Source organism: Thunnus maccoyii, chromosome 2 (genome assembly GCF_910596095.1).
Source record: "Thunnus maccoyii chromosome 2, fThuMac1.1, whole genome shotgun sequence".
Taxonomy (NCBI): Eukaryota; Metazoa; Chordata; class Actinopteri; order Scombriformes; family Scombridae; genus Thunnus; species Thunnus maccoyii.
Window position 1 is genome coordinate 12,721,506 of NC_056534.1, and position 21,826 is coordinate 12,743,331.

Genomic DNA, 21,826 nt, shown 5'->3' on the forward strand with positions numbered 1-21,826 from the left:
TTGGACCGGGGAACACCTGATTATCTTCATTATCAATTCATCTCATTTTCTCAAGTAATCAATTAATCATTGTCTATAAAATTGCTTGTTTTGTTAACAGTCTTAAATCTAGAGACATTCAATTTATCATTGCAGAAGACTAAGAGAACCAGCAAATATTCATATTTTGAGAGGCTAAAACCAGAAAATCTCCTACTTCAATCTTAAAACCCGAATGAAATGAATAATCAAGTATCAAAATAGTTACAGATTATATTTCAGTCAATATAGTTCAGTTGATGATTTGACTAATAGTTTCAGCTCTTGATTTGGGAAAAAATCATAACCAAAAGGAAAAATGGTTACTTAGTGAATACCCAGGTTGTAAACAAAGTATATCTTTCTTTAACACAATCTGTGGGCCTGCAGCATCTGACACTGACAGGATCTTACAGACTGAACCACTACAGATCAAGAAATTCAGCTACTGAAGACACGTCTGTGAGTTCTACTGTTTGTTTATTTATTTATTTACTTTACTAATTTAGGTCAGTCTTTGCATTGGTGTTAGTGTCACAGCTGTGACTTTTACTGTGGTGCATTCATCAGTGCACTATGAGGAAGGACCTCTGAACCAAATTCTATCAAGCAATTTGTTCACATTATGCTTTTAAAACAGAAAAAGTCAAACATATAAAATGAAAAAGGAAATAGACAAGACAGGCTCAGACACAAACAGCAGGGTCAAAATTAAGTATTTCCACAAACAATTATGTTGTTGACTAACACTAAGCAGACAGTGTGGTTACATACATTAACTGCACCCACTGGCACTGCTTGCTTTATAGAGTAGAATAGAATAGAAAGTGTCTGAGACCAATGCAATTCTAGTAGAGGCTGATCTTACCCTGTGAAAAGGCGACCTTTGACCTGACATGTTTAAAGTCAGTATGGGTACAGATCGAGTCATTTAGCATACTGACATTTTTATAGTGAAAAACTACAACACCAGTCCTCAGCTGCCTGCTCTGTGTCTCTATACACTCACATACACACACACACACCACCTTTATTAACTTCCTAGCAGCTATACATGCATGAAATATGACCCAGACATTCCTAAGTGCACACATACACACACACACACACACATACACACTCAGAAGGAGGTAGAGAAACAACATACACACACACCACACACACAAACAAACACAGGGAGTGAGTCACCTCGAAAGCCTGGAAGCTGAGCCCGACGTTGTATCCCTCAGACACAGTGATCCTCCACACACACTCTTTGGAGGGTCTGTAGTCATCAGGATAGTTGGGAGACTGAATTTGTCCTGAGTCCTTGGTGATCTCCCCTCCACAGATCGCTGCACAGGAGAGAGAGAAAGAGAGTGAAAAACAGGATGGATTAGCATCAACTGCACTGACCAAAAACACTCAAAATTCATGCGTATCAGAGTTGAATGCCTGGAATTGAGATCCCATGATTTCCCAGTATTCCATGCCAAAATCTGCTCCCCTGTCCTGGGAAAAATACCTGCAGGAACACTGGATTTTTGGCATGTGTTTGCCTGTCTACTGACAACTGAAATAAAGACGCCTTCATTATCGCTACCACGTAACTGTCGTAACAAAGCACATGCCCTCAGAATGAGTTCAGAGCTATCAGTACTTTGTTATTTCAAGCATAAAATCAGATGATTGGTGCAATTTTCCATCTCAGTAATGTACCTATTGTCTACTTTTTAGTCTACTACCGCATCAACTATTGAATATGGAAGAAAAACATCCCAAAATCTGAATAAACATCGTATTAAATCAATTTGCATGCAATTCTTTTGTTAAAATCAAATGTCATTCATGCTTAGAAATCCTGGGAATCCCAGTAATAGTAATACATCCCAGGAAGTAGTGATTTTGAAATTGTGGGAAATCCTTCAACCCTTATGTGTAACATCTTCTAACAAAAGTCACTGTCAGTCATCAAATTTGAAACCAGCCCTCGTGTAAAGTGGGTTTACAATCTCTGTATTTTTATGTGTTTATATATTTATTTGTTCGAATATTTGTTTGTTTTTGAGGTAGAAAAGTTACCTTCATAAATGGCAGCGAAGCCCTTTCCCACCCAGTTGCTGCTGCTGCGAAACTCAATCCACATTCTGCTGTCAGTGGAGATCAAGACGTCAGGAACTTTATCTCCACAAAACCTGCCTGTGAAATACGAACACACACACACACACACACACAAACACACACACCTTGTTAGGAACATGGGAAAAATGTTGAGAGTCTGAGTTCCTCCTCATTCATTTCAATAAGACCACAGTATTGGCACAGCTGTGGTGCTGTCACAGAGGGCTCTGACTAAAATATAAAGTGTCATTTGGCAAAAAAGTTAATTCTGGTTGATGTTTTGCTGCAGTGCAATGCAATGTCACGTAGAACCATGTAAGCACAAACCACATATCAAGAGAATTAGATATCATATTCCAAGGTGGTACCGCACTCATTCCAAAGAAAGCTGCTCGCCAGGCACATACAGTGTGCTGAAAATATTCAGGCTTCCTCCGAATTCTGATAACACAAAGAGTTATTTCACAGTGTTTGTGACGCCCAGAAAAAGCTGTGTCTTGAGGCAGTGTGCATCACATGCCCTGCAATACTGACTAGCCACTATATCAAAATCACCTCACAGCCCTGATCCTGGGGGTTTGGTCAAGCAAATTTCTGCCATGATAACTGTTCAGAGCTGTATTTCCTGCCTCAAAGAAGCTTAAACAGCTGTGCAGCATCTTAACCTCTGATTATCCATCAAACTGGACTTCCTGGCATCCTGGGGGTGGCTTAGGGGTTTAGAGCACCGACCTAAGGCAAAAATGCTCACCCACCACGCCAAAATATAACTTCCTGAATTGCATTTCATTTTCTCAACTGTATCTATAGCAACACAGCCATATCAATGCAGCCCCTTGTGTTTTTTTTATGCAGCACTACTCTAAGTCTGAACGCTGCCTTACAGTCAATGCAGTTGTAATCATTAAGGTGATCACAGTGTGTGAAGCCAATTAAAAAGCCAATGAAGAAAAAACTAAATAAGGCCTTCTCCTTCAGCTCGCCAATGGCTGACTGTCTGTTGCTCTTACCGAGCAGTGGAGCTTTCCTCCAATATCCATCCCGAACCTCAATGTAGTCATACCAACACAGGCTGCTCTTATACAGATCCATGGTGGTGAAGTTGAGAACAATCTGGAGAAGTGAAAAAGATTAGAAAAAACATATTTAATACAAATCTTTGCACTTCAGAGACCAGACGAGAGGAGACAAAACAGAGGAAGAGGGTGTTACCTGTGTTGTGAGGATTTAATCAATATACAGTCATTCTGTCAGCAGTCTCTTATTGTTATTGGCAATGCATGCACATTCACTGCACTGCAGGGGGCTACTATGTGTGTGTGTGAGTGTGTGTGTTTGTGTGTGTGTGTGCACCTTTTCTCCGGGTGTAACAGATATTCTCCAGACACAGTGTGTGTATGAAGGGTATCCGTTGGGGTAACCGGGAGACGAGAAATTACCCGTTGACTCTTGGAGTGTCTCTCCACATGCTGCAACACACAGACACACACACAAACACACAAACACACACATACACAGATGGAGTTACATTTTTGTGGTAAGTCCTGCTGTTAATGCATAATCCTTTCAGCTGTGTGCTGATACTTATGATTGGTACATTACTAAAATACACATGGCTCTCATATCTATTATTATTCTCAATCTGCACAGATTCATCTTTTTACTGCCAATTTAGCAAAATAAATAAACTACAGACATTTTGTCAAAACAGCTTCATGCACTGTTTTTGTGCCTGAGTTTATGTCCATAATATCTGATCTGTCCATATGGAAACTGTTAGAACTGCATTTCTGAATCGGAAAACAGTAAAGGGATTAAAATTACTCTCCCAAACAAACTCATGTTTCATGTTGCTTTTGGCCTCTTTTAGTTTTGCATGTAGGAGGCTACAGTATGCGCGTTTGTATTCCTTTGTGAATCAGTGTGCATGTGAGGTCCGACCACAATCATTAGGCCCCATCACCATTTAGCAGAATTAATCATCGCCCTGTAGAAGAGTCATTTACTGTAAGTGAACTGGAGTGACAGATGTTTAATTCTTCACAATAAAGACAAATAATAAAAAATAACCGTAACAGCTGGATGGATATTCATACAAAAAAACAAAGAAAATATCAGACAATATTGCTCTCTTTATCCCTCATTCTGAATTTAGTGCCGTCGCTCCCTCTCAAAAGGAGGTTAGCCAAATGTGCCCCTCCTATCCCATCATGCATGCTGTTTTCCCCCACAATGCCCTGGGGCTCTGTTCATCTGTCAGTGAATATGGTATCACTCAAATATGACCTTATAAGGTTGAAGTTTTATCTATTTCCAGCTGGGACATGCTAACACACACTCACTCCATCATTCCAGTATCAAAAGGGCTTTATTAAAATTACATATATATTACACTTATTTATACTAATCATTTGTTGTCTAAGCACATATATTGAAAATTAAAAGGTAAAATATTCCAGATATACAGTATTTTTAAAGTTTATTGAGTTAAATGATATAAAACAAAAACGATGTGCCAGAAAATTTGAAAGATTTGTGAGAGAATTGTGACACAACTTGTAAATATTGATGTTTAATCCGTTTGTTTCATATTTATTTCATCACATGCTCATGATGACCTAAAGTGTGAACTCCTCATGGGGTATGAGTGTGTGTGTGTGTGGGCCAAAGAGAGATGGCAACATTTGAGATTGTAAACCTTTACAACACGACTACAGAGCTCGATTTGAGAGCAGATCCAGATTACGTCAGAGTGGCTAACCAGGGACCAGAGGGACGCCAAATCAGCAGGGGTGTGTGCAAGAACTGACGGTAAGACTGTGTATGATGTGTGTGTGTTAAGGCACAGCCCCGCAAAAAAAGACAGAGGGAAGCGTCACATGGAAAAACAATTGCTTAACTCTGTACTTTTGAGACTAAAGAGGTGGTCTAGTTTTACACCAAAGATACGAGAAGATTAACAGGCATCATCTTTAGTTTCTTCCTTACACACATGCACATATACACATTGTGGTCTCATAGTAAATATATCAGTACCTGGACATCTATACAGCTTCCTTGCCTGTGCAATGTCTCCTTTACTTAGTCTGGTCCGTTGGCCAATAGCAGGCCGGACCCCGTTTTCATCTCTGGATGGAAGGATGGTGTCGAGGAACATACCCCTTTAGAGTGAAAAAAACAGAGAGTTACCAAACACATCCTGCTCTGATTTCAGGGAAATTCAATAAGAGATTACAACATGCATGCATTCATTTTCAAAACAGTGTAATATAACTTCCTATGTTCTCAGAAGAATCAGTCATTTCCAAAAACAGCGACCTCCATGCGAATACAGTTCCCCCCATACTGGTGTGTTTTTAAAAGTTTTCCTCTTATGTGTTAACTGGAGCTGAGCAGGGTTATAGCAGTAGCTATGGCAGAGATTAAAAAGCATCCTCACTCATGGAAAGCATGTTAAATGTGCTATAGTACAATCACGGCCTGCTGTAAATGTTAACACAAGCACAAGTCTAATTTAAATAGATAATCTAAGCCAGTGGTTCCCAACCTGGGGGTTCGAGACTCCCACATGGGGTTGCAAGATAAATCTGCTGGGTCATGAGATGATTAATATTACAGAAAAAAAGAAAAAAAAACATGCCCTCTGCTATAAAAAATATGTTTATTCAGACTTTCCTCAAACATTTGCCTTTTTATGAATTATTGCATCATTTACCTCTTTGGCTCTCTAAAAATATATTTAAATAAAAGGAAAAAACTAAAAAAAATCACTTTTTGGGGGAACTGGTCACAAGGGTAAACCATATCCAACTGATGACTAGTGGAAAAAGTAGAGATTGATTTGTTTTAAAGGGTCAAAAGTAAAAAGGGAGGGAAATAGCTCTTTAACCTAAAGTAATAGCCAGCCTTAGTGAGACATTAGGTCAGCATTTGTAATTTGTTTTTGCTGTATTCCAGTTACAAATAATAATATTAACTCTCTCTGCTCTGCTCTGAACTGTATCACACTCTGTCTGACCTAAAAATGTTGAGTATACTATAAAACCTCCAAGATCTAGCAAGTCACTCATGACATATATGCAGGAGTGGAACTACGCTCCCTTCACTAATAATAATGTCAAAAATGATTTAATGCTATAAATCCCAAAATAAGAGAGTTATGCTCTTTCTATATTCACTTTAACATGTTGCACCAAGCCTTTACTTGCAGTGGGTGATGAAGGTTAGTCAAGGGTAACTATCTGCTCCACCCCACATGAATAAATCACAACATACAGAATCACTCAAAAAACGATCAAGGTAGGTTTCTGATTCACAAAATCACAGAGCCAACTTTAGCAGACTTTATAAGGTTGAGAAAGAGCTGTTTCAGCAGATCAAGTATCTGATCTGTTTGTAAATTTTAAAGCAAAACTACACAGATATGATGTTGGCTGCCGGTTACCGTGAGAAGGTGTTCCTGGCGTAGTGCATGATGCTATCAAAATCATATGGCTCCCCAAGAGAGTTGACCTCCCCTGGCTCCATCTTGAGGAAGTTATACTCCTGGCCTGGGAAAGATACAATGAACAAACGCGCACACACATAAACACACAAACACACGCAGACACATTTGCACGCATGCAGAGACAGCAGCATTAGAAGGCTCAGTTTTATCACACAGCAAAAAAAAAAAAAAAAACGAATGTAAGATTATCAGATTTCCTAAGGCATTCGCGCTTGTTTTTCAGGCACAGATGTGACGCATTCTGCCCCAAACACATGCTGTGTATTTATCAAACAGACACATCAGGATGGAGTCACAGTTTGCATGTCATTTGTGTCTGCAAGGTGGTCCCCTCTCCTCATTGCATGTGCATTTAGGGGAGGATTACGCAAATAAAAGAGAGGAGACATGTTAACAGATGTTGTGGGTAAGATTCTCAGACTCCGAAGACCAGGTGCTCATCTAAACCCAGACTGGATTTACACGAGCCAGAGGGAAGGTTGTAGTGGGGTAAAGAAAGGGGCATTAAATATGAGCTTGAATATAACTAAAACCTTATTATTTGAAAGAAAAATTATTAGATTAGGATACTATTAATGAGCAAAATATTTTTCTGTTTCTGTTCATCTAACCTTCGTCAAAGCCATTTTTGTAGAATTTACTGGGTCGTATTTGCTCACGAATGAAAAATGTTTTTGCAAAATATGGGAAATTATGTTAATAGATGGATGAATTCACTTCAATTTACAGATGCACTTTGGAATTGACTAAGATTATTCATACACATTAAAATAATGGGAATTATGTAAATACGCTATGTTTCAAAAGACTAGTCTGGATGCAGAATCTTATTGACTGAATTGAAAGATGAATATTTAACTTTTTTACTGATTGATGGAGTGAGATGAAAGAGTACATTTTTATAGATAATTTTGTAAAAAGATTATAGGTACTGGTTGTACAGCCATCACCATTCCTCTTTGAATTATTGAGTTTTTGTATATCATAAAAAAAAAAAAAAGTGATTGATTCTTTAATTTTGTCTATGTGGTATTTATAGTGATTCATTGGTCACATGGTGAATCTATGAAATATATACTTAAGGGAAAACATAAGCAGCCTCACAAAGGCGAGAAAGCTGAAAACATTTGGCGAAGAACACACTGTACTGGAGAAGAGTTGTGCAATGTGTTTTAATTTTGATGGACTTTCATCAAACTTGACCATCAGGGAACTGTAAAACAAACTACAAGCTGAAACTAGGTTCTTTCCTTTTTTATTTCCCATGAACATGTTTATTGGCTCCTAACTTGTTAATAATTGTACATACGCTTAAAATTATGAAATAATTTCATGAGCAATAGCCTATTTTGACCAACAGTAACAGTTTTTCTCACATGTAGTTCATCATTAAATGTTTTGTATTTAAAATCTAATTTGTGCAATGCCATTTTCTTAGTAAATCTGACCCTCAGACTGCTAAAAATACACACATAAATGTATTATAAGCTTGAATAGATTAGGGAACTTAGGAGCGTTGTCATACATCCTTGACATACACTGGTATGTCATTTGATTTAACACCTGTCAGACTGTGAATGTCTTGCGGTGCAGAGGAGTGTGTGGGAGGAAACGTGACAGACAGTCTGGGGGTCTAGGTGACTTCACAGTCATTATAAGCCTCATTCACACTCACACAGAGCAACACACGAGTGTGAATTTGAAAACGGACAAACATGTTGTCCGTAAATGTCCTCATTTGTCTCCAGCTAGAAAACAACCCTGAATGATTCTAAACAGAGACCCAGGTGCATCCTGGGTAATGAGTCTCACCTGGTTGGATGTTATCCCGGATGATGGTCACATGATCATCACGATCAGGCCGCGTGTGCTCATGCCAGAAGCCAATGACATGGCCCAGTTCGTGCACCACGATGCCAAACTTGTCACAGTTCTTGCCTATGGAGATAGCCTGGGGACCGTTGCCACGACGACCCACATAGGAACAACACCTAATAAGGATTAGTAGGAAGTTGATAGCAGGGAGATAGGCGGATGACATTTACTACACATTTGGCAGTGGAAAGAGCATCAGTAGTGCTTTATGAACACACACACACACACACACACACACACGCAAATACACTTAGTCCTTTCAGGATTTCCTGCCCTGTACTACATCCACCAGAGGAAAAGTGCCAGGATTTATTTACATACAACACTCCAATAAGGCTGAAGTTTCATAACCCGAAGTGAATAAGCTGTGAGAATTCACATATCGCTTCTCACAGAACACTCAAACACGCACACACACACTCATTCTCTTTTTCTGGGTAGCCGAGACATCCGTGCCAGGCTAACAAATCTGATTAAAGTTATCCACCGAGCTGATTGCAGGAGAAGGATCAGGAGTCACTGGAGTAGATAGAGTCTTTTCTTGTAGGAAATGCAGCTTGATCAGTGCAACTATTTCACACACACACAGGTGCCAAAAATGTTCTTTGGTTGTGTTATAAACCGTCACTCCTTTCTTACTTTTCCGTCTCTCTTTCTGTCACACACACCACACATCCAAGCAACAGGGTATTTATACATCAGATTAAAGCGTCTAATCTCTGATGCAGCCAGCCTGTCACAGAACACGAGACAACTGGCATCATCAGTTAACACGCAGATCTTCAGCTCTTCCAAATGCCTGTAAGTATTAACATCATTAACCCCATCATTGTGAACTTTGTAGTGTGAAGATCATCGTTCAATCCACATAACGTCTATGAAATTCTATGTCTGGTCATTTCAATTTTTTTGATATTTGTGCTGATATACTGTAATACTATATTGTAATACCTGAGTTTTTGATAATGTTTGATAATGTAATGATCAAATGTTTAATGTTGTCTGAACACAAGAAGCTGTACAAGAACTTACCTAAAAAATACAGTTTAAAATTGGAAAAAATTATATTTTATATCAGAAACTATCGAATCAAAAAATAAGTACGATTTTGAATCTGACCGGACACTCTACCTTTAAGTGCTTGAAATTTTTCAATATGCAATGTTAGAAACATATTTTGGTCAATACCAAAATGTATTGAAGTTTGATAACCAGCCATATTAAATTCTAGTTGAGATCTCAATTTTTCTACGAATACAAATATTTCAGACGTAAAGTGTGGAAAGTGTGTGCAAAAAACCATTCAATATAATGGTGCAACCATCCAAAATGACTACCTGGATCCTAATAGTTCACTCAATATACTCCCCTTTTTGGGCTGGTCCACCTACATGAGAACAAATCAGCTATTTCTGATCATTAGACACTTTTACATTGATGGACTGTCAGAAATCCTTTGAGAGTATGGAGGTTAAGGTTTCAAATGTATACTCAGTTTAAAATGACTATAATAACCATAAAGATAAGAGTCTATTCTATCAGTACATGAATTTCATGTTTGTATTCATGTGACTCCTCATATCATAGTGTTAGTGTCTTGTGCGCAGAACAGTGGATGGTAAAAAGTTATATGTTCTGGCAAAATATAAGTTCCCAGAGGGTTACACAACCAACAGTTTTTGCCTGTTGGTTGTATAACCCTTTCACAATAAACTACTCAAAAAAAAGTAGCAAATACTCCGATTTCAGAAGCTGAAACTAGTGATTATTTGGCAATTTTGGCATAATGAGTTAAACGATTGATCAGTTTATTATCGAAATTGTTGTTGGGTAATGTAGTGCTAATATATACTGCAACTCCACAGATACAGCTGGATATCCTACTCTTTCAACCATGTGCATAACAATGGCTTGGAGAGCTAAACCCAAACGTCCTTATCTCAGCCACTCTAAAACCTTTAAACTTACTACCAGTCAGTGAAGTGCCACCGCTGTACAAACACACTCTGACCCCACCGTGCTGCCACACCGCAGAACAATGCACTTCTGCAGAATATGAACAAAAAAACTGCACGAACATACAAACACTTAGACGGAGCAGTGTGATTGGTGGGATGGGGAAACAGGAGCAGGACAGGAAGGAAAGTAGAGCCATTGTTGAGTGACCATATCGTCTCTCGCTGTGACAAGGTCACTACTGAACTCTAGGTATACACACACACACATACAAACACACACACACAAAGAGATCTTCCAAACTCACCCGCAGGGTCGGTAGGTGAACACTATGTAGCTTTCCTCGTCTGTCTTCTCAATGAAAGTTACGCACGTCTGTTTTTCCCAGTGACGCATGGCCTGTTTAAACATGGCCCTCTGACTACCTGAAACACACACATTTTACATCCTACTTTTACACAATCACACGTCGATGTGTACTTTATTGTAAGTAGTACAGGCAGCGGTCCAGTGGAGCTGCTTACCAGTGAAGTTTCCTCCTATGACATAGGGAATAACTCCTCCAGGCCATATCCTCTCAGCTCGGGATGTGGCAGCTCGGGGAATACGGCTCTTTGCGACGTTCCCAGTCTTCCCACCTTTCCCAGTTTGGCTCTTGAGACTGGCAGCTCCCTTACTGAAGTTCTTTGGGAGATAGTCTAACGAAGCGAGGAGAGAGAAACCACAGTCCAATTTATCTTGATCAGGTTGTGTGCGTGTGTTTAAACAGAGTAAATTACTGGGCTATTATTATAAATATCAGCTCATAAATGTGCTCAGAGACTATTGGATCACTCTACTTATTATATTCGACCTTTCAGAGTTTGTTCTCAGATCAGAGAGTAATAAAGCTGGAACAGAAATAGCCCTAGCAGTGCAATATATGTTTTTATTAAATATTTAATTGAAAAGTTCATAATGTATATTGAATGACTTGAATTGCACTAAGTGGCAACTCAAACATTCAGTAGCTCTGGATCTGATTCGGCTTCAGTAACACAACTTCACCATCTTGTAACTAGCAACACTTGTGGTACTGAAAACAACTTCATTACAAAGCTGACACCTGGAGGCTTTGGACATGTCTCACTTTGTCATAAAATAAGGCCTGACAGGACCAGTGGTTTGCATGAAAGCACATTATTGCAAATTTAAAAAAAAAAAAAAAAAAAAAAAGCTTCTTGTGCTGTGTATGAATCTGGAAGGTTTATCATTGGCAAACAGCTATTTGCAAATACTTTAGTTTCTATGCATTTACCATTTCTATAACAAGATGAAACTAGACCTACAGGCTATGATGTGAAAATTCTTAAACTGACAGTAATTAAATCACTACAGAGACTCAGACAGCGTGTTAGCTGAATGTAAAGGCTGATATTTCACTGCTGTTTTTCCACAATACTGTGAACGCGTCTTCAGACTATTAACTCCAAATGACTAAGGCCATATTGCCCTACCACTGTTACCAATACACATAATAAAATGCGCAAAAAGTTGAGTTTGCATTCCTATAGAAGCTCAGTATTAATAAAATGTTTCCAGGTTGGTTAGTGGAGTCTAATCAAAGCATCAAATCTCAGCAGAAAAGTCAATTTTTATACAGTGCTGAAATAAACAGACACCAACAGCTTTCTAAAAGAAGTCATAATGGAATACTAGATATGGCATACAGGATTTGAAGTTAATTGGATATGCCCTTTAACGTATTTGTAACAAATATCAGAGCATGTAGTGAGGCTTAGGGTCCTTACCGAAACCGAATCTACGTATTCTTTCCAGCAGTAGGTATAACGATCCTCTCTTCTTTGCTACTTCGTGTTCCTCCAGGCCACCTGACAAACACGAAAGCCAAGAATCAAAACACAAACAATGCACCATAAATGTTGATATCCTCGGGTGGTCCCCTGTCTGCTTCCTTACTATTCAAGTGGCTTCACTCTACAGCCGAAGAGAGTGTGTGAGAGGAAACATGATAGAGCTTTACATGGTGATTATGGAGTGAGAGTGATATGTTGAGTTCACTCACCAGATGTGTGTCCCTGTCGGGAGTGTGTGTGCATGTGCGTGTGCTGCGTCAGGTCTATCGTCCTGTCAATCTGGAACATGCGTAGGTCTTCCTCGTCTAACGCGATGTCGCCCCAGAAAACAGCTGGAAGTAAGAAAAATGCGTCTCAGTTATCATCATAATCAGTCGTCAAAACAATCTCAACTCAAGGTTAACTTACTCACTTGTTCTGGAGCTTTTGACCAAGCCCAACTTTGTATTTTCCAAAAGTTTATCAAAAAGAGAAAACAACTTCACACCTCCCCTAGTCCCTCCCCATTTAGTGAATGAGTGGCTTTACATAAAGTGGCACAGACATATAAACACACATACATATTAGATATATACACACAAGCTATATACACATATAAGTATGCACACTGACTTTAATTAAAAACAAAAAACTTCTGTCTAGAGCTCCTTTGAGTCACTGTCCTCTAATGCTTGATTGTCTTGCCTCTGGACCACTGGACCTTAACAAAACCTAATCCAGTTAACTAGGGCCTTTTTCCTAATGATGTCCTGTTTTTTAAGGCTGTTCAGGCTTAGATTCAGTTGCTCCTAAGTTCAGTTCTGGTACAAACTGTTCGACCTGCTAAGACCTCCAGTGCAAAGCTCTAAGAGCTTCTCATTAAGGAAATACAATGTGTACTTGTAGAGCAGCCAGCAGGTTAGATGTCACACCAGTACAGTCATGGTGTAAAGGTACGTTTCACTTACCAGGAAGTTAATCAAGTGTTTTCTGTACTCTGGTTGTTGATTGTCTGTGTTATAACAACACTGTCATACCACAGTACAGAGTTGTCACAGTTTCACTCGCTCTTATTACACATCAACTCCACCAGAATGCATAGAAACTTGTGTTTGATATCTGTCAGAGCAACTTTGTCTCTCTCTCGAACACAAACATACAAACACTCAGAGTCACTAGTCAGCCCCAGTGGTCTTACAGTGGTCTGATATCAGGCCATGTCTAAGCCTTTTGGCAAGTGACACTCTCACTGCTGTCCCCTCCACTGCTCCTCCCTCCCTGCCTACTCATACTAACTAATAAAACTGCGCTGTAGATAAATCCATAACGAGAACACTGGACAGCAATGATGTAAAACCAGGCAAACCCATTGATTACTTTGTATGATGCTGATCATTTGTTGTAGTAATGGTAATTTTAGAGAATGAGCAATGAGATATTATTATCATAATTCAACCAGGACGTTTGTTTCCCATAGTGGATTTCTGCAATGTCATGTGTTGAGAAACTGATAAAGTAATTTGATCATCAGTTCCATTTTGTGCAGAGCTCATATCACATCTGTATCTACAAAATTGAGGACAGTTTTACCGACCTATGATGGCATAGTTGTGGTAGCAGAGGTTCTTTGTTACATCTATTGTGGGAGTGCCCAGAAGTGAGAAGTTAAGTGGATACTTAGTTAATTTTATAATTCCGCCTGTTGCCCACTAGGTCAGAAATTTGAAGCAGTGTGCTCATTATCTATTAACCTTTCTTTTATGGTGATCTGTCTCTCAGCAAAAATAAGTCTTTTGACTTAGGTGGAGTGTAAACCATCTTGCTTAACAGTATGTGGATCTGTTAAACATGGAGTGTCAACAGTGGGTGTCTATTATTTTGCAAAAAAGATCATGTTCCCATGCGGGATGGACAAAATAAAAGTTCTGTGTCGCCGGCTGATTAGAAATGTTGGTCACCAATCATCAACAAGGAACTGCTACAGTCAGCACAACAACGACCGCAAAGGTTCAGATTTTGAGAGGCAGATCAGGTCTACAGGCAGGCTGTAATGACATGTTTCATAAAAGTTGCAATAGCGTGTGCAAGAGTATATAGACCAGTGCAAAAAGCATGCACTGGACATAAATTTTCTCTCTAAACCTTGCAATCACCCGTGTTCCCACAGTCTGAAAGCATGCCTCATCTGCCTCTCTCCGTCATTTACCCCAAAAAAACTTTTATCCTGTTTCAATCCCCATCTGCATCCTTTTTTAACTGTGGTGCGTGTTTGGCTGTGTTTCGAATACACACCTCTCAGCATCAGACAAAGTACATTTTGGATCACCCATTTTCTTTACCTCCCCCTCTCCCTCCATATCTACAGTAAATCTCCCAGCCTCTGACAATGAACAACTGAACGATAACCATCGCTAAATGATTAGCGGAACGGAGTTATTGGCCTCCACAGGGATTCAAGACACTAATACATTAACAATGGCATAGGAGAAGCTTGTCATTTAGCTAATCAGGATTGCCACTAAAGGAAACACAGGGTCAGGGTGCCATTGTGCTCGGCTCCATACTATTGTTGCAGTGAGGAGCAAACCACAATGACCGCAGATGGTTTACAAATCATCATATCAGATAGAGACTGGGAGTGTGTGCAATTGAATGGTGGCCTATGATATATTTCTTAGATAGATATGAGGATAATGTCTGATCTAGAGCATAGAGCTGCTGTAAAGCAGTTATTATTATCTGTATGATACTGTATGTATCATCACATGTTATGTAGACAATATGCAGCTGTTAAGGGGTTTAATCTAAAACCTTAAAGAAAAATGGTAAAAATTTTAATTTAAAATGTAAAATTGTATTAAAACTGAGAAATGTTTCAAAATTACATTGTGTTTTTCAAACCTGTATGGCCTGAACATTTATGATGTGGGTAGGTGGATTTTTTTCATTTTTGGACAGGCCAGTTTAGCCGTGTCCTCCTGTTTCTTTATGCTACGCTAACTGGCTGCATGCAGTAGCTTCATATTTATCATACAGATATGGTGAGTGGTATCAATCTTCTTATCTACCTCTTGGCAAAAAGGCAAAGCGTATTTACCAAAATCGTGAACTATCTATTTATTTTACTGCTTTACTTTTTTCAACCTGTTTTATCTTATTTCTCTGTTATAATTAGTTAATCTTTTGTAAACACCAGTTTTAAAGAGACATCATATAAACGTCATATACATATAGTTTATAGTTTCAGTCGCTATAGTTTCAGTCACACACGGTATAAGCACAAACAAGTGCTGGCACAGGTTTATATTGCAGAAATACTTGGCCATGATGAACATTATGGTCATTTCCTGAGCAGATACACCATCACACAGCTGGTGCACCAGTGGTGGTGGTTTTGAGAGAATTGTTATGGCCGTGGCCTTAATCCTGCATTTCTCATGCATTTCCCAGCATTTTCCTGTGTTTATCCCCCCTCCCCTCTTTTCCCCTGTCTGGTCTCTGTGTCTGTTTTGCGTGGGCGTGGCACTCCCTCCCTGGCTCTCCTGACTCCTGGTTGATTACACACACCTGTCTCCCATCAAGCTCATCATCCTGCAGTATATCTACTTTCGCCCACTCATCGCCAGATTGTTGTTTTACCCTCTGTGGTAGTACTCAGGCCAATCTTTGCTTACTCCTAGAGACTTTTTGCTTCCTTGTGCTTTGTTCCATTTCTGCAAATCCTGTTTTCTCTGTACTCCAGGACCGCTTCTCACCCGCTGCTCCGTCTGCTCCACCGACCTGCCTTTCTGCCTGTCCACGCCAGGAACCTCATCTTCTCCTCACCGGCCACTGGACATTCCTCCCTGCCATTCATCCTTATCCCCTTCCCCTTTTGCATCACCAAATGATAACCGGTAATCATTTGGTGATGTTGTAGCTGGCATCAATCACAACCAACCAAACCAGCTCCTCTTATTTGCTGTTTGATTTGTGACGCATATCGCCGGTTGGAAACAATTATGTACACAATAACAACAACAAACTTTACAGATCAATAAAATATGTTTACTTTGAGTGCTTTTTTAATTAAGTATTAAAAAAAGGCTGCATTCATTTCATCACTGGTCAAAAAAGTAGAACAGTCAAACATGACATACTATATAAAAGAGTTTCATTTGATTCTAGAGGAGTTGATGTGGGTGACTTTTCCATATAAAGCCTCAAAAACAACAAAATTACAGCAGCGCTTGTACTAAGATGTGGTCTGAGCAGGTGCTGCTACAGATGTTATTTTTAAACACCAAATTGCACTGTGCCACATAATTTGTACTGACACTCCCCTCTCCAGCCCAAGTGGTACCACAGCAAGCCACAAAAACTACCAAATGGCTGCAAAAAAAGTCCTCTTACACCTAAAAACAAAGCCACTTCATCAGCGAAAGGTCATTATCTCTTTAAAATCCTTGCAAAGGTAGCCTGTATCATGTTGCACTTGCGTTAGAAATGATATTCCCCTGGCTTTTGTTTCTATTTGTGGGGCAGTGTGTTTGGGACATTACACTCCCAGCAGCTTCAGATATTTCAGGACAACAAGGGAAACTACAAGGACTAAAAGTTTTCCAGAGAAAAGGAGCTGACACAAGCAGAGATACAAAGCAAGAGGAGCAGGGAGAGTACAGTGATAGTAAGTTTGGCCCATTGATTGTTGGGGTCTTGTTAATCCATAGAGATACCATAAATAGCCCAAAGTCAAGCCAGTGGGTAAGGAGGGGTGAGGACAGTGAGGCAGGGAGATGCAGGAGGAAAAGGTATTGATCCAAAAACCCCAGGACGTCCCAGGAGACCTACATCATGCTGACCAGGGCCTTACTGTTCGCCCTTCAGCAGGGGCACTGCAGCAGATACACACACACACACACACACATACACACACACACTCCAGCACACAGGGACACACACACAGGAGTAATGCACCAAATACAAACTGAGAAGAAGAACTCCCTCACATGCATCCAGCTCCTCTCGTCATGTTGGCTGTTTGAAGAACGAGCAGACCGGTTTGCGTTGTATTGATCAAGGCAGATAGGACTAACGTCGGCTTTCTGAAGGTTCATTCATGCACCTCATCTATTTTGGATATGTGACCATGCTCATCGTTATGCAATAATGTCCACAGAAACATACAGTGCTTTACTTTACTGAAAAACATATTAGTATTGCTACAGTTTGTAGTAGCAGCTAATTATAGCTTGAGTATAAAACAGCCTGATTGTAAACTTTTTCAGTGTTTAATTGTACATTACAATAAAAATTTCTAAATTGATGACTTAAATCCATTAAAAGATGTGGTATAAAAAGTAAAACAATACAAAATAATAATAAAATAAACTTAAATGTGCTAATTAATAATTCAATTTCATTATTGTTGTGTTTGATGAATAAATCATTTAAAACCAATCTCTGTTAAGTGCGATTGCTCAATTATTTTTTTCAATGCTTTATTAATGATGTTGCATTTTTTGTTATTCTCACACATTCAATGACACATTTCAATTGTCTCTTGCTTTACATTTAGTTTTGTGATCGTTTTAAGTTAAAGACAGCTCTGTTTGGCATTTTTTAACCCTGAATTCTTGATGTAGTAGTGTTACCCACTGTCACTCTGGGCTGTGGGTGATAAACGACCTACAGTTTCTCTGAATAATCTTGTTTAAGATTATTCAGGAAAAAAACAGAGAACATCACTCTGTCTGGGGTTATATCAGTCTCTTGACTCTCCAACGGATTTATGCTTCAGCAGTGATTTATAATGGTGTTGGAAGGAAAAGAAAAATGATGTCCCACTGATTCCTGCTGATGAGAGTGTGATATCATATGGAGAACAACAGTATGTAGAAAGTAAAATTACACTGATGCGAGGGGACATAAGTAAAAAACTAACATGTTACATATAAATAATAACAATAGTTAAAATGCTGAGTGGACCTAAAAAAATGGCTTTTGCAGAAATAATACTAAAACAAATCTCTGAATCAGTTCAAAATAATATTGCAGAATTATGACATCAAAAGTATGTAAACTGAATTTTGTCCTCATAACAGAACATAAATGAGTAAGGTAAACTTAAATATTCACAGTTAACCAAGACGTAATGAGTACAATTACTAAGGTTACAATAGAACGATTGAGCCTCACTAAAACTAAATGAGGTCAAACCCATTGAGAAGTAACAGCAGCTCTCACATGACGAGAAGGCAATTGAATTTTGATGCTTTAATGTTTCAGTTCTCTCTTAAACTGTCTTCCATAATGTGAGCCATGTTGAGTTTGGCACAGACTTGATGGCTGTGAAATCTACTACAGTGTTTTTTCCACTACATATGATTCAATAAGTGTTCCCATAGTATCCCAGATGTATCTGTTGGCATCTTGGGATGCCAACAGATACATCAGTGTACTTTTAAGGATCTATTCCCCACATTATATGTCACTTTAAATCAGTTTTTCTGTTCATTTTGACATTTTACAGGGACGATGCAGTAGAGAATTATGCACTGCTGAGTTATGCACTCATGCTGTACTCACTGGGGTGTATCTAACACAAACACACCCACACACACACACACACACACACACACACACACACACACACACACACACACACACACACACACACACACACACCTCACTAAGCTCCTCATTAAGCAAATATAAGGTCACACTGTAGGTGGGCTAAGATGTGTGTGTGTGTGAACATGTGCATGTGTATGAGCCGTTCCACTTGTGTGATATTATTATACTGTATATAACTGTGACTGTGACCGTACTGTAATATTAAAAAGAGATTATCCCGGCCCTGTTTGAGGATTTTCTCCAAAAGTAATCATTGTGCAAGCTGCTTGATTCGTATTAACCCTTTGTGAGCAACAGCAGGTGCTGCACTTCAAGCTCACTGTACGCTGACAGTTGCTGACAGTGTTGAGTGTCTGACATGATGAGGCAAGGGGACAAAAATGCCGGCTCAGAAACTCCTCCACCCAAAAGTTCAATGATTCACTCAACCCTGTAAGCTGAAAAGGTGGATTTTAAAAGTTTGTAGTTTGCATTAAACAGAGGCTTCAGTCAACTAAGCAGTTTTCAAACCTATAGTTTGTTTGCTCTGGTCTGAATCAGTGGATGAGTTGGTAAATTTGGTGTTTTCCCCTTGATTTGGTTTCTTTTCACGCTGAGAAAAATCCAAGCGAACCAAAATGCTTTACTGCAAGCCACATGAGAACATTCACTCTGCTCATTGGTCAGATGTGTCCGGGGCAGGAGCGAGAACGTAAACACAGGGGGAAGGTGCACTGGCCAAATATAACATACTTTATTGCGCTAGTCCAGGTCTGATCTGAATTAATTCTCTGGCTAGTTGTTAACAACTATTAAATTCACTCATCCGCATCCCAGTGTGAGAAGCAAACCTGGCTACAGGAACCGTTCTGCTCAAACTCACAGAGTACGCCTAGTAGTCGGGTCAGATCGACGTTGGATCACGTTTCCACCACAAATGAACCGCTCCAGAGTTTGTTTGGAACCTGACTGAGACCACTTCTTCTAAATGGTCTCGGTACGGTTGTTTTCGTCCACACCTGAGTGCAATTACTGTGTTCACACCTCCCCAAACAGATTGTACCGGGGGGAAATGAACCAGAGTCTGATTCAACTGGACTAAAAAGTGCAGGTCTGAAAACACCCTATCACAGCTTTTATAACTGATTCCAATAAGTTTAGAAATCAAGTTTCACAATGTCCAATGTCCATAGAAAGTTCTCAAACCGGCAGCATATATGTTCCAAACGGAGCTATTTTCACCAGAACATGTTTAAATATACTGCTACTGTCTCAATCCTCACACATGACCCTGTCCAGCTGTTGAGTAGTCTGCACCTGTTTGAGCGCTCACATCCTGCTCTGCCATTGGTCAGAACCGCTGTGTCCTAGCTCACTCATTGGCCTGATGAACCTGCCTTCAACTCAGTTATTGTTGTACAGTACTCAGTTACAGTTTCTTTCTCTATAAACAAAATATTGGACTCAACCTTCATTCACCTGTTTACCTTCATTATGTTTATGACGGTAAACTTGCATTAAACTTCTACTCAGCCATACTTTGTTTTAATTGTAGAAAGAGCAGCATCACACTAATGAGTCAATGAGTGAGCTTGGATAGAGCAGGACTGACGATGAAAGAGCAGAATGCTGGTCCAAACAAACACGTTTCACTTTGGCTCTGTACTACTCTCTGCACTGGCACTGAATGTTGGCAGTGGACAAGTCACGCTGAATTGTCCAATATGGGTGTCATTTCTAAGCGTACCAGGCTGGATTATGCTACATGGGTAGTTTTTATGGATGTTAAGTTTCTATGGAGGTTTGATACTCATCCCTATTGGAATCCAAGCTGACCGCAACCTCCATTGTCCATTGTGGAGCAAAGTATCACTTTAAGTAGCAATTCAAACTGAGATTACTGTTTATAGTTTTCTTCATGAGTATTTATTATGGAATAACGATGCCCCCATGGCTTTGTAAGGTGTTGGAATGTGACTAGAGGCTGAGTTTGTTAATGTCATGGGTCAAAAATGTGCTTTCCAAGGGAAAAAAAAAAGAAAAATGTAGATGTTTAGTCCAAGCTCAAAAACTTCACACCCCCACCCTCCTGCAAGCACGTGTCTAAGAGAGAGAGGTGATTATCTCAAATTCAGTGACATAAGGGGAAATATCTTGAACAACAAAGAGTAGTGTTTATGTGAGTGATCATGAAGAACTGAAGAACAAAACTGTATCGAAAACATGATAATTACAAACTTTTCGGATCACCAGCGGCACAGACAAACTTAGCTTACCCTTTTACCACAATTTATCTTCAACAGATGTTTATTGTCCATCTGCAGAGTTAAGGATAGTCTGTAATGTCATAGTACCACAAACCCTGAGACACACACATAATCATACACTTCTACTGGCTTAAACATAGCCCCAGAAACTGACAAAGACCCAATTGCACACCTCTACGCTGACAGAGTGTTTAGCTCCAGCAGTGTTTGTCTACAGACTAGAATAGACAAAGTTCCTTCCAACTGGACATCTTAAATGACCAGGAAATAAAGTCCAGACTGATCATAAACAAATCCAATTAACAGGAAAATACTGTCAGGCTGTCATCAGTTGAACTGTTTATTTTTTTATTTGAACGAACATAAATCACCACAAATTCAAATGTGCGTGCTCTAGTTAGGTCTCCGTGACCTGACAAGAGCACTACAGGCCAAAAACATAAGAGAAGAAACAGATTATAAATTGCCAGGGATGAAGAGAGTACCAAAATATCTTTCTAAAGTTATTCAGTTACTTTGCAAACACAGTCCCTGTTTTTATTACACTGTAACTGAATTTGAAATGTAGATAATTATAATATTTAAGGCAAAGCAGAAGGAACATCAGTGACTTCAAAGGACTGCACACTTAAAGAGCACTCCGGCACATAAACCGAAGAGGATAACAGGCAAAG

General features: G+C 39.4%; 1 protein-coding gene across 4 annotated transcripts in view; it reads right to left on the bottom strand.

Annotated features, from left to right (window-relative positions):
* Positions 1 to 21,826, bottom strand: part of tll1 (tolloid-like 1) — a 60,502-nt gene that overhangs the window by 24,706 nt on the left and 13,970 nt on the right. For all 4 annotated transcript variants that reach the window (XM_042390120.1, XM_042390130.1, XM_042390139.1 and 1 more), the window contains 11 exons: positions 12,522 to 12,644; positions 12,247 to 12,327; positions 10,981 to 11,154; positions 10,764 to 10,881; positions 8,438 to 8,616; positions 6,563 to 6,668; positions 5,155 to 5,279; positions 3,472 to 3,587; positions 3,129 to 3,231; positions 2,080 to 2,196; positions 1,207 to 1,352 (listed from right to left, as the gene is read on the bottom strand). In XM_042390120.1, the coding sequence (XP_042246054.1) occupies positions 1,207 to 1,352; positions 2,080 to 2,196; positions 3,129 to 3,231; positions 3,472 to 3,587; positions 5,155 to 5,279; positions 6,563 to 6,668; positions 8,438 to 8,616; positions 10,764 to 10,881; positions 10,981 to 11,154; positions 12,247 to 12,327; positions 12,522 to 12,644 (1,388 nt within the window). The remainder of the gene's footprint in view (positions 1 to 1,206; positions 1,353 to 2,079; positions 2,197 to 3,128; positions 3,232 to 3,471; positions 3,588 to 5,154; positions 5,280 to 6,562; positions 6,669 to 8,437; positions 8,617 to 10,763; positions 10,882 to 10,980; positions 11,155 to 12,246; positions 12,328 to 12,521; positions 12,645 to 21,826) is intronic.